General features: G+C 30.5%; 1 protein-coding gene across 1 annotated transcript; it reads right to left on the reverse strand.

Moving 5' to 3' along the window:
- Window positions 1-9,197: 9,197 nt before the first annotated feature.
- On the reverse strand, window positions 9,198-10,907 carry LOC147928719 (protein C2-DOMAIN ABA-RELATED 5). Its single transcript, XM_087485717.1, has 4 exons — window positions 10,679-10,907; window positions 10,328-10,540; window positions 9,766-9,861; window positions 9,198-9,638 (listed from the first exon to the last, which is right to left on the reverse strand). The coding sequence occupies exons 2-4, from the start codon at window positions 10,436-10,438 to the stop codon at window positions 9,348-9,350; spliced, it is 498 nt and encodes a 165-aa protein (XP_087341843.1). The 5' UTR covers window positions 10,439-10,540; window positions 10,679-10,907; the 3' UTR covers window positions 9,198-9,347.
- Between the last annotated feature and the right edge of the window lie 2,557 nt (window positions 10,908-13,464).

The raw sequence follows: 13,464 nt of genomic DNA on the forward strand, positions 1-13,464 counted from the left end.
TCATTACAATACTCCTAGTCTACTATATAAAATAAAAATGTATTTATGTTTTAGCTCGACACTATAACTTTTACTAGATTCAGCTTTAAACAGTTTAAGATTCGCTCCGGGCGGAGACAACACATTAGCTGAGATCGGTACCGGAGGAAATTATTCATATCTTCTTCTTTTTTTTTTTTTTTTTTTTTTTTTTTTCTTATTATTATTCATATCTTCTTCTACGAATAGACTCTCCTTAATGCATGATGCTTAGTACTAGTACGTTGGTGTCTTTGTTCCTTTTTGAACTTAATATGTTGTTGGATAAAAAGATGGATACTTGGGGATTTCATGCTTCGTTTATGATAAAAAGTTTATATGATAGGATAATTATGACAGTTCCGGAAGTTTCCTTAGGCGCATTGGATTAATCAATGAAATGAGGCTTGTGATACTGTTCGTAGAAGGCCAAATGAGTCTGTTAACAAGAAATGCAAACATGTGTGCCTTCTCATTCAGGAGTCCATAGGAACGTATCCTTGCATAAATCATTAATAATCTGGACGAGATTTGAGCTAGACCAAGAAAAGAAAATTGCAACAAAAAAACAAAAAAACAAAAAAATGCTACTATGTATGCTTTCTAAATGGAAAAAAAGGAATATATATAAAAATAGGAAACAGACCCATGAAACTTACAAGACAATAACCTACTATGCAGGACAGGTCCAATAAAATTGGTGGTTCGAAGCGAAAATAATGTGGCACTTTTTCATTACTTGTTGTAATAATATTTATATATATATATTTTTTTAAGAAATAAAATTCTAATTTACCTAAGATACAAGTATTCAATTAAAAGAAAATAAAAATATGTGACCATACAAACATTTTTAATAAATAATAGTACTATTCTAAAAAATATTTATTTATTTTCTAATTAAAGAACACAACAAATGAATTATTTGGTCTTGCATAACAAAAAAAAAAGAAATATATATATATATATAGCCTTGAAAACCCAAAAAAAATTGGTGGTGAAAAAAAAAAAAAAGGTATAGAGTTTATGTAAGAGTGATTAAGGAGGGACTATCCAATGGTTCTGGCGGCTGGAGAGCTGCTGGCCCCAGGATGAAGCTCTTCTTGCCTAAGGTGGTGCTGGCTTCAAGAAAATTACTAGAAAATAACCTGCTATGTGAAAAAAAAACAAAAAAATGGTACAGAGTTTTACGGAAGAGTGATATATATATATATGTTACAGTTTTATATAAAATATATATATATATAATATGGTAATTTTATGACTTCCTTTAATTTTTTTTTGTTAATGTACTATTTATTAATTTTGCTAGTGTACCATTTTGTTAATTCCAATGATTTTGTATATAAAACCGCAAAATACAGCACAACAATTTTTGTTTAATCCTTTTTTTTTTGTCAAACATTGGACCACAACTGGTCAGCCCATTAGTCAAATTCTTATATTCGTAGGAAGCGAGATTCGATCCCTGGTGTGATGGTGTTTTCTACAAGTGGACTTACCTCCTGCCACTGCACTAAAGTCATTTCACAAATACAATCTTACTACGATCTGACCCGCGCTACAGCGCGGGGGAAATTTTTCGAATGTTTCGATATTAAATAAACGTAGTATAGTAGGGTTGTATCTCTATATTAATAAAATTTCTGAATTAAATATGTTAGTGTACAAATTTATAAGAAAATATTGGGGGAGAAAAAAATACAATACACAATTAAATTAATGAATGTAATAGAGTGTAACATACGTTTTGATTGTACATAATATTTTTTGATACAGTGTTTGCCGTTGTTTTGTTGTACAGTAGAACCTCTATAAATTAATACTCGATAAATTAATAAAATTTTTAAGTTCCAAGTTGGGACTAGTGTAATTTTGGACACAATTCGATAATATAATAAAATAATATTTTTTTTGAAAATCCTTTGTAAATATATGATCCCATCAATAGTATAAATTAATAATTATATTAAATTATCTAAATATATTTATATATATACACATTACTTTTTATTAGAGTTCATTTTTATTTTATTTTAAACATCTTTGAGTGTTATCTTCAAAACATGATAACTGTTATTTTCTTTGTAATTGTTTTTATAAAAATATTATTTATAACAACTAAAACTTATTTTAAATTATTTTTTACCAAATTAGGAAAGTCTCTCTATAAATTAATAATTATTAATTTATCGATAAATTAAAACCTCTATAAATTAATAAATTTTCATGGTCCTAATATTATTAATTTATAGAGGTTTTACTGTATTTTGCGGTTGTTTGGTTGTTTGGTTGTTTGGTTGTTACATTAGAGAGGATGTTGTCTATTAAATTTTTTTCAAATTTTAAACATAGTCCATTGAACATTATTAGACATAGTCCAATGCTAGGGTTGCAAATAATTTTTCTGATCACCCTCCTCTGTAATTAATTCCCATCCACTGCTTAACTCAATTTCCACTTCTGGATTCATTTCACCATCTCTATTCCTACAACCCAAATTGATTGAAACCCGATTATTTCCATCACACACTGCAGATCCTTTTCTGTGAAACAATTTAGGAGATCCAGTCATATTTAAGAACAACCAAATCTGCAACTCAAAGAGATACTGTAAATGTATTTGCCGTTGATTGATTTCTTACACGGCGGATTCAATTGTGGATTTTACAAATCTCCTTATCTGTCTCAGTTAATTGGGTAAGTTGATTCTGATAACGGTAAATCAAACGACTATCACTTCCTAATGGGTTTGAATTTAGCTTTATTGTTTTCAATTTGAGTAATTGTTCTAATTTGTTTTATCATGTTTTATCAATTCTATCAGAAAAATATTAGTCTTCAGCAAATTATTAAAATTATATAATATATATCCTTTGCTTTAATTTTTTATGGTCTGATTGATACTTTTCATACAATTATTCAGTGAATATAAGAAGATCTAATCAAACAGACGGACAGAGACATCATACACGGTGGATTCAATTGTGGGTTTTACAAATCTTCTAGACTAATCCCAGTTAATTGGTTAAGTTGATTTCTGATTCAACTATTGATAAACACTATCACTTCTATCAAGTTTGAATTTAGCTATATTCTTAACAATTTTACTAATTGTTAGTATTCGTTTGATCAAGTGTTCCACTTCTATCAACAAAACATTAGTCTTCCTTGTTGTTCTAAATTATACATATACTTTGCTTTTGTTTTGTATGTGCTGATTGATATATACTAATTTTTCAGAGCATATGTGAAGAAGATCTAATCAAACAGAAGGACAAAGGGAGAGACATCACTGTAAGTTTAGATTTACTCACGATGATATACTTAGGAGTATCTTAAATTTTTACATTATATTAATGGTCTGTACTAAACATCTATAATATATATCAGGTATCATGAAAAAATCTCAATGATTCTCCACTGACCAGAGAGAATCATTCGATGAAACTTGTGTAGCTGTTGTTTCTTGACGGTCGCATGGATCAGAGTACCCTAAACACAAATGAAAAACACATTCATAGTGAGTTAACCATTTATGTGAAATATTCAAAAACATAAACGTAAATTATTTGAAAGGATGATTATTAAGCTTACCAAGACATGAGCTACGACCATTTCCAGGGTCTCACCAGAGTAAGTCTTATATTGTGGACAGTTGTGGAGGATTTTTACTTGGATCTTCCAAACAGGCTTGAAAGGCTTGCTCGATGCTAGATCAGTTATTGGTAGGTTGGCAGCCATTTTTTAAGCTTAATCGAGATGTGCAGAAAAGATTAGATGGAAAGTATGGAATGGAGGTGTATCACTTAATGAGTATTTATAGTTAAAATATATTCTCTTAATATATTCTGATATTGATTTGTTGATTGATTCGGTCGGTAAACAAATTTTCGAAAGTTTAGGAGACTGATTTTTCAGTTTCTTTTTCCGAAATCAATTAGGGGAATAATAATTAGTAGACTAAAAATTAGGATCAATTTATTGGAAATATATTAGGTAAAGATATGATATCTTAGGAGAATGATTATGCGATTCCATATTTGGTAAAGATATGATATCCAGTTCATAATGATATGATCGATTTCTTCTTATTGTAATTCTGATTAATATCCCATAAATTTGAATTGTTTCCTAAATTATAGGAACCTTAAATATAAACCCACCTTAGTTTTATTTGAATTGTTTTTTAATTATTTTTTGTGGGATGATATTTTTAGATTTTGGATATAAACAACCCATATCCGATATAATTAATTTCAGGTTATTTTCTTTCTATAATCCGACCCGGAAAAGATTTTGTACTTCTCTTTTATTAATATAGAGATTTAAAATCAGTTTTTTTTTTCTAAAAAAGGTACAAAAATGTAGTTCAAAAATATTTAGCTAGATTTCTAGAATAACTGAACAATTGCCACAATAACTTTATTGCAATGTTAATAATAAAGTTTAGGGTTTAGTCGGCTACTTGAAATGTTGTTATAGACATCTATATTCTAAACATGACACCGACACACTATTTTACCATGACAAGTACACGGACGGTTCATAACTTTCATACCAAACCTTATTTGTATATTTATATTTAAAGCCACCCCAAAATATCAAAAGTAAATATATCTATGCTCCACAAATTAAGTAATCTATTTCAATCATGTTGTTTGTTTCATTCACTCGCCATGTCTCAGTATTCTGTTTGTTAGACTTAGAGTTTTTCAAATGTTAAGGATGGATAGTTGAATTAGGCAGAATTCATAGGATGTCTATGTACTATTTTACTTTTTCAAAATAATTGTCTTAATACATCTATTGTATAAGCCCTCTTAACTTTTTTTGGTTTTTGTCGAAATGATAATTTTATTTATGAATTCAAAAAGTCATAATACAATTGTTCAAATACCAAACAGGCGGAGAGAAACATTCAGAATAAAACAATGAAGTCGTACATCCATATTTAGCTAGAAGATGTGATACTTTATTACAATATCTTTTGGCAAAAAAAAAAATCGACATGTTGAAATCTAGTGGCCCAAAGAAAGAGAATGTGTGATTCCACGTTCTCCTTATTGTGGCTCTGAAATAGGGCCATTAGATCCTCTTCTTCTTCTTCATGTTGTTGGTAATAAGTCTCCAAAGAGCTTCTCTTTATTTTGATAAAGGTTGCTTCTGTTGTTTATGAACAAGTAGCGAAGTCTCTCGACAGTCATAATTGATCACCTGCACATGCGGAGTAAAAATATCATTCTTACCATTGGCAGAGTTTATGAACAAGTAGCGAAGTCTCTCCACAGTCATACATTGTATCTTCAAAGACACTTGTTTTTTTTTTCTTTTTTTTTTCTTATAGTTTTCCTGATTCAAGATGCTTTAGTTTGAGAAATATCTTGTAAAATAGTTTAATACAAAATAATTTTATAATACAATTACTTATAAAATATGGTTTGTTTGTTGATAACAAATTACATATATGTTATTTATGTAGGTAATTCACATCTAAATGTATTAATTGGTCAGTCAACCATGAAGAGTGTCATGGTGTTACTTTTTTTTGTATGATTTATTTATTTTTATATATTAGTTATTTTAATTATAATAATATATTTAATTTTAATTAAAATATATATAGTGTATTTAAATTTGAGGAAAAAAATATATGTATTAGTCCCTGTTTTAAAAATCGGCCTCCGCGGCCGATTCCTCGCTGGAAAAGCGCTCGGCAGCACCCAGCCGCCGCGATTTTAGTGTATTTGCCTAAGAAATCGGATCTGGGAAAAAACTCACTTTTTTTTGTTAAAATTCAGTTGAAAATCGATTATTTATGATTAGATCTGTAGTTTTGAGTATAAATATACTGGTTCTGAACAAAAATTGAGTAAAATACGTAAAAAAAACAAACTGTTCGTGTTTTAGGGTTTGTGTGCGCGCAGACTAAAGAAGAAGAAGATAAAATACCTATTCTACCCTCGGTTAAAGTTGAATGATTAAAAGCAACTGCTGAGCTTCGAACCTAAGACATAGAACTCGATTTAAGTGACTTAAACCACTGCGCCACCGAACTTATCAGTTTCTTAGTTCAAAATATAAAATATATATGTGTTATAAGTATATATAATCCCTAAAACTAGTGCCCGATTAATTCTCGTATAATCCCCGATTAATTCTCGTATAATCCCCGATTAATAGATTAATCGCTAGGCGCAGCTCGACCGCCTGACTAGCGCCTAGCGATTTTTAAAACAGGGGTATTAGTGTATTACTAGATATTAGCTCACGCTAGGCGTGAGTTCTTACATAATCGTTCTTCTATTTTTTAAAAATAATATAAAATAATATGTTATTATTATTTTGTTTTTTCGGTGTACATCAAAATTTAAAGACTACGTAATATGAAATTTTAACTAATGTAAAGAAATCAAATTTTCTTTTGATGATAATATATTTAGTGTAATTAAGTCATATTATATCTTACATGCCATATATTTTTGTAGTTGTAGTCATATTTCAAAATCATTGTGATATATATTTTCATAAAATTTATTTTGTGGTGTAGTTATGCATATTAATTTATTTAATTATGGTGATAGGTTAAAGAGATTTAAAATGTTTAAATTAAGAAAAAAATAAAATAATAAACAGTAGGTTTGCAGTGTCCCATACATATATAATTAAATGAGTATAACCATAGATTATTAGCCTAATACATTTTCCAGAAAAAAATAAAATAAAAAAACAGCAACTACATTATTAGGTTATTATCTTAAAGTTTTCAATTGTGTCTGGACTTTAATTTATATGAAATGATAATGTTTCATATAGAAAAAAATAATTAAACTAATACATATCATATTATTTTCTTTTGACAATTTTTTACTTTTTTTTGGACAACAGCACCTAATAAATTTGAAAGTTATCATTTATCAACTTATCATTTACCCTAAAACAAAACAAAAATAAAATTTTGAAATTGACTTCTTAAAAGTTATTTTTTTTGTATCAGTGTTAAGTATTAATAAGGTACACATATACGAACCAAACAATAAGGAAGCAAAAACAAAAAAGAACTCAACGAGCACAATCCGGAAAAAAAAGACCGATTTCAAACTGCGAAGTTCAGAAATTTGTGAGGTTTCCTCAGCTCGAAAGACTTGAAAGTTAATTTGTGGGTGTGAATTGTGAGCATACCTTTTTTTTTTTTTTGGTCAAACACTTCACTTTCATTAAAATAAAGAGTTTAAACCTCTAACAAAGAGGGAATACATCCAAAACAAAGGAAATGAAGGCAACAAATACCAAAGAAAACTATCAAAAGATGATTAAACAAGGGATAGATAAGATACAAATCATAGGAAGAGAACATAAGAGACCAACAAACAAGTACAATCTCAACAGTTTCTTGATAGATAGCATCCATAATAACCATCAGCCGGGAGGAAGAACCTTGCAATACCGACAAGTCTTGATCATCCAAACCCCTCCAAACAAGAGGGAATTTTAGGAAAGGAAACTTCAAAGACACGAACGTTAAACAGTCAACAAATGCTGAACGAGAACAGTCTTGAACAACAATCCCCGCTTCTACTTCAAGCAGAACAGTTAACACAATGCTCCCTGTAACACTACCACTAAACACAAGTGAAGTATACGGGAGGAATAAAGGCTCCATAAAGGAGAGATGAGAGCTACAAAAGCCCCGATGAACCAGGTGAACTGGTCGGTTATCTAGATTCAAAGAACTTTGTCCAAGCTGCCACAAAGCCAAAACGAGATAGGATCCGCATACTGCGGTAAATGATCGCATCAAAGCAATAAGGTTGCTGCAAGAGAGCACTAAAGTAGACACAACAGTATCTTTTTTTTTGTCAAACCGACACAACAGTATCTAAGCCCATAACTTCATCCAAATACCACAAAAACAGAGCCGCAAACTCAACCAACATCCAAGACCTTCCCGACATAGAAGAAGGTTTAGAGGGCGAATAAGAGCATACCTGAGGGAACATCTGGTGAGGTAAGGTGAGGGCATCAGTCGGCGGCGGAAAACCCAGTGTGGAGGGGAGAGGGACGACGAACAAGTCACACGCTCTGAAGGAAGAGAGACTCAGCGGCTGGGCAAGAGATTCACCAAAGGAGAAGCAGATCTGAGGGTCCGGTGGATCCGGTGGTTCTGGTGGAGTCGGCGGAGAAAGAGGCTCCGGCGGTGGTGCACGAGGGGGCCTCAAACGGAGGAAAGCGACCGAAGACATCGGTAAGTAGCGAGAGTGGCTCGAAATCGACAGAAACAAGGAAGTCATCTCGTCGTGTGAAGAAGCTCGCCGGATAAACGGTTACGTCACCGGAAAAGAGAACCACCCGAGAGAGATCTCACCTTAGCAAAGCGAACAGATCAGAAAAGGAGATTGCCGGAGAAACGTCGCTGGTGGAAGAAGCTCATCTTGTGGAAGGAACGGCTCCTTGGGTTTCGTGCCTGAGAGAAAACTCTAGGGCGAACTCTCTGAAATCATCGCGAATTGTGAGCATACCTTATTCTCTTCTTTTTCTCTTTTATTCTCTTGTTGATTGTGGTGAAAGCATGGTTGTGGTAAGTTAATGATCTATTGTTGTTCTCTTTAGATTTGCTGCAAGCATGGTCTCTCTATATATCCTCTCTTTTGTGGTTGTAATGGTGTTCTTAGTCTCATGTACGTAATTCTTTTGTACTTTCTACTACATTATATCAAGAAAATATTTTAACAAAAATCAAAAGAGAATACCTAATTGATAACTTTAAGGTCCCGGATACGTATAGAATTTAAAAGGAAACTATAATAGGGTTTGTGTGGTGTGATGGTCATGCATGTACTCGTAGCTACGTCATACATATCCACGTGCCTCCACCTGATACTCCTTGGACATTTGAGTTTACCCGTAACTTCTTTCCCCAAAAACTAACTAAAATTTTGACGTATACACACACTAGTATTAGATGAAATTTGTGGCTACTAAGGGGTTGAAGTCGCTAATACTACATAATTTCGTTCCACGGTTTGAAAAAACACTTCATGATTGAAATGCGTAGTTTTAGTTCAAACGAATTAAAGTAATGGAGACTAAAACACCACTAAGGGCTTGGTTTTGACCTCCACAAATTGAAAAAAACTCTAATAACATCACAACATTCTTCAGTTTTATGCTTACCGCAATGATTTTTGAAAAATATCATTTACTAACCAAATAATAAGATATACAAAGACAACTCCTATAAAATATCATTTATGTTTTTTTGTTTTCTAGTTCTTTAGTTAATTTACATTAATTTGGGGTTTTCAAATTCAGGTTTAAAGTCCCATAAATCATAGACCCTTAGAGCCAGGAAGATCAATCCATTGAAGCTGAGCCTCAATCTCACCGCACTCGACATGTCTTAGTCTAAGGACCAAATCTTGAATGAGCTTACCGTCAGACCATATAACCCGAGACTCCTCGGCAAGGCAATTGTCTCGGCTCGACTGGACCGTGGTCACAATGGTCCCAGATGGGAGATCATGTAATTGCATCTTCACTGCATTAACGAACGGCTTAATCGTGAATTCTGCATCTCCCATCTTGTCGTCTTTGGTGAACGTGTCGTGATCATACACCGTCTAGAGAAAGTAAAAACAAATACGTGACGACGGTGATGCTTGTGTATACGAACAATTTATAACGTTATGGAAATTATAAACAAAATGAAATATAAATATGATCGTAGCTGGTACTTAAACTACTTACCAAGAGGACAGTAAGATTGGGGTCGGTTACTGAGAGAGTCAAATCTTCATTCCACTCAGGATTTACATTATGGTAAATAACTCGAGTCTTCAATTTCTGCCCATTCAAATATTTCTCGTTCGTTTCAATATTGATTCTTGAATCATAAAATGAGAATTTGTAATTGTGTAATGACTAATTTGTAATCATAAACTATCAATCGACTAATACTAAAGGGATAATACTAGTCTAGATTCGAAAGTCTTCAAACACTCGAGAACAAACCAAAATAAATAGGAGCCCAAATTCTTAACTACTAAAACTATTTCATTACCCTAAAATATTCTGATTACCCTAAATTATCTAAAATGCAAACTGTAAGTTAACCAAACAAATTCTTTTGGAAAATTGACCGAATCAACCTAGCTATATGTATCTAACGTAAAAAAGTCTCTTTGATATTGAGAAGATTAAAACATTGAGTCAGGTTTTGTCAGATTTTTTTATACCGGACAGATGCCAACTCAGAGAGTCTACGGGCGTACGGGCAGTTAAACAATATAGTATGGTTAAGAATGGTTACCTGTTTTCCCATCTTGACGACGACGTAAGGATCACTACTGTTGAGATCTCGGACTGCGAGGTTGACACCGCGTTTGATGCGAATACGGAGGAGACCTAGTAGATTATTCATTAGAGAATTAGGTTTAATCCTCCAATCTTTGTTCTTCTCCGCTGATTCAAGATTGATTAATGTTCTCTATATCTTACGTTTTCTCGAGAAAATCTAACACGTCTAGCAGAACAAAAAAAGAAGAAGAAAAAAGAATAAGAGAGGATGAAATGTACTATATGCAAATAAAGGAAAAAAACTCAAAATAAAAAGTATAACTATATAATTCTGCATAATCATTCATCGTTGATCGAAACTTACCATAGCAAATATTGTGTAGTCTTCATCAATGTCTTACGTTTTATTTTGTCTTCGTCAATTTTGTTTTTTTTGTTTGTTTACATTTCAATTCAAAAAAGAAAGAACAGATCTTATTTTTGTTTTACCGGAAAGGGAAGTGGGAATTTCTTAGGAGAAGGAAACAAACATTGTTTGAGGGTTTGGTGGGAGATGGCCGGATATTCCGGTATCTAAAGTGTTTTAGGATGAAAATTTAGTTTTAAATTTCGGTATATAAAGTCTATTTTAGTGATTTATATATGAAAAGCTAATTCTGTTCTGATTATTTTTTCACCTTCAAAATTTTATTCCTTTTTAATCTATATTAACATTTTTGAAGTATATTTTGGTTTATGTCCTTTAAGTTTTATTTATTTAATTTTTTTTACAACATTAACTTCTAAAACAATTCCATAAATAACATTGCAGATAAACTCAAATACTAAACTTTCTTAAATTGACTAACATTTGTTACATTTATTGCCATAAAATCTTAACAACATCTATTCATTTGGATTTTTCCAAAAACAACTCTACCAATTAAAGTTTTAACCCATTAAATATACAAAACTATTTTTATGGATGCTAGAATCTCTCAAATTTAAATGATATACAACAGATTTTTCATAACAAAATTTACAATATCCATAATTATATTAACATTAATAAATTTCCTAAACCGAAAATCTAATTATAAAATGTCACATTAAATATGTTGAAAAATGAAAACCCCCCATATAATTTGGTTTATTTTCATTTTTTGAGGAATTACCAAAAAAGTTAAAATTCTATTAATTATCAAAAACTATATATATTGACATGGAAATTTTATAAACTATAAAAATATGCTAATTTGGTCAAACAATTAACATAATTAAACTTTATAAAAAACTTATTTTGATTTTGGTGAGACGGTTGGCATTAATCCCATGTAGGGAGTAAAGTGGAATTTTTTTTTTTAAAACACTTTTAGATGTTTACTAGGAGATAAATGTATTACTAGACTATACATATACCACACGGGTTAAAACCTTGAAAATAATACAAAAATCCTAGACTTTGAATACTTATATTAATTTTATATTTTTAAAATTAATAAAACAATAATAAAATATCAAATAAATACAATATAAATTTAAATTTTTAAAAATTAAAAATATTGTCCCGCGGTGTACCGCAGGTTATATCCTAGTCTATATACATTTTTGGAGACATTTATAAAATAAATCCTCAAGTTGGCACTTATTTACAAACATGCCATTGATATTAAATAATTAATTTAATAAACAAATTAACTCTACTTCTATTTGATTTTTTTTTTATAGAAACTAATTGTTTTAAAAGGTAACAAACATAATTGTAAATGTATACCAATTTTATTTCCTTATTTTATAAGGAGGTGAGTGAAGAGGTATTGTTCTTTAAAAATTTGAAAAACTGATTTGATCAAAAGTGATTTTTAGCCTCACATACTATATTTTACTTTCACGGATTTCGTATGATGAGTTTTGCAGATTAAAAATCTTTGAACATGTTGCGTGATCCGCCTAGCATGGCGGGTTTGGACTATAGAGCCAACACTAAAACTATTAGTTTATTTCATATACTATGGATTTGTAGTCATAGTTTAGAAATTTAACTTATAAATTATTTAGTATATGAACTACAAAATATTACACATACTACAACACATTCTTAATATTCAAATAAAAAAATTGTATACACCTAAAAATATACACTAACATACCATATATGCATATACCTCTGTTTAATTATAGAAAAAAAATAAGTGTAATTTTGGACACAATTCGATAATATAATAAAATATTTTTTTTTTGAAAATCCTTTGTAAATATATGGTCCCATCAATAGTATAAATTAATAATTATATTAAATTATCTAAATATATGTATATATATACACATTACTTTTTATTAGAGTTCATTTTTATTTTTTTTAAACATCTTTGAGTGTTATCTTCAAAACATGATAACTGTTATTTTCTTTGTAATTGTTTTTATAAAAAATATTATTTATAACAACTAAAACTTATTTTAAATTATTTTTTTACCAAATTAGGAAAGTCTCTCTATAAATTTATAATTATTAATTTATCGATAAATTAAAATCTCTATAAATTAATAGATTTTCATGGTCCTAATATTATTAATTTATAGAGGTTTTACTGTATTTTGCGGTTGTTTGGTTGTTTGGTTGTTTGGTTCTTACATTAGAGAGGATGTTGTCTATTAATTTTTTTTCAAATTTTAAACATAGTCCATTGAACATTATTAGACATAGTCCAATGCTAGGGTTGCAAATTTTAAACATAGTCCAATGCTAGGGTTGCAAATAATTTTTCTGATCACCCTCCTCTGTAATTAATTCCCATCCACTGCTTAACTCAATTTCCACTTCTCGATAAATTTCAACATCTCTATTCCTACAACCCAAATTGATTGAAACCCGATTATTTCCATCACACACTGCAGATCCTTTTCTGTGAAACAATTTAGGAGATCCAGTCGTATTTAAGAACAACCAAATCTGCAACTCAAAGAGATACTGTAAATGTATTTGCCGTTGATTGATTTCTTACACGGCGGATTCAATTGTGGATTTTACAAATCTCCTTATCTGTCTCAGTTAATTGGGTAAGTTGATTATGATAACGGTAAATCAAACGACTATCACTTCCTAATGGGTTTGAATTTAGCTTTATTGTTTTCAATTTGAGTAATTGTTCTAATTTGTTTTATCATGTTTTA

The sequence above is a fragment of the Camelina sativa genome, chromosome 14 (assembly GCF_030686135.1).
Source record: "Camelina sativa cultivar CO46 ecotype springtype chromosome 14, ASM3068613v1".
NCBI classification, from domain to species: Eukaryota; Viridiplantae; Streptophyta; class Magnoliopsida; order Brassicales; family Brassicaceae; genus Camelina; species Camelina sativa.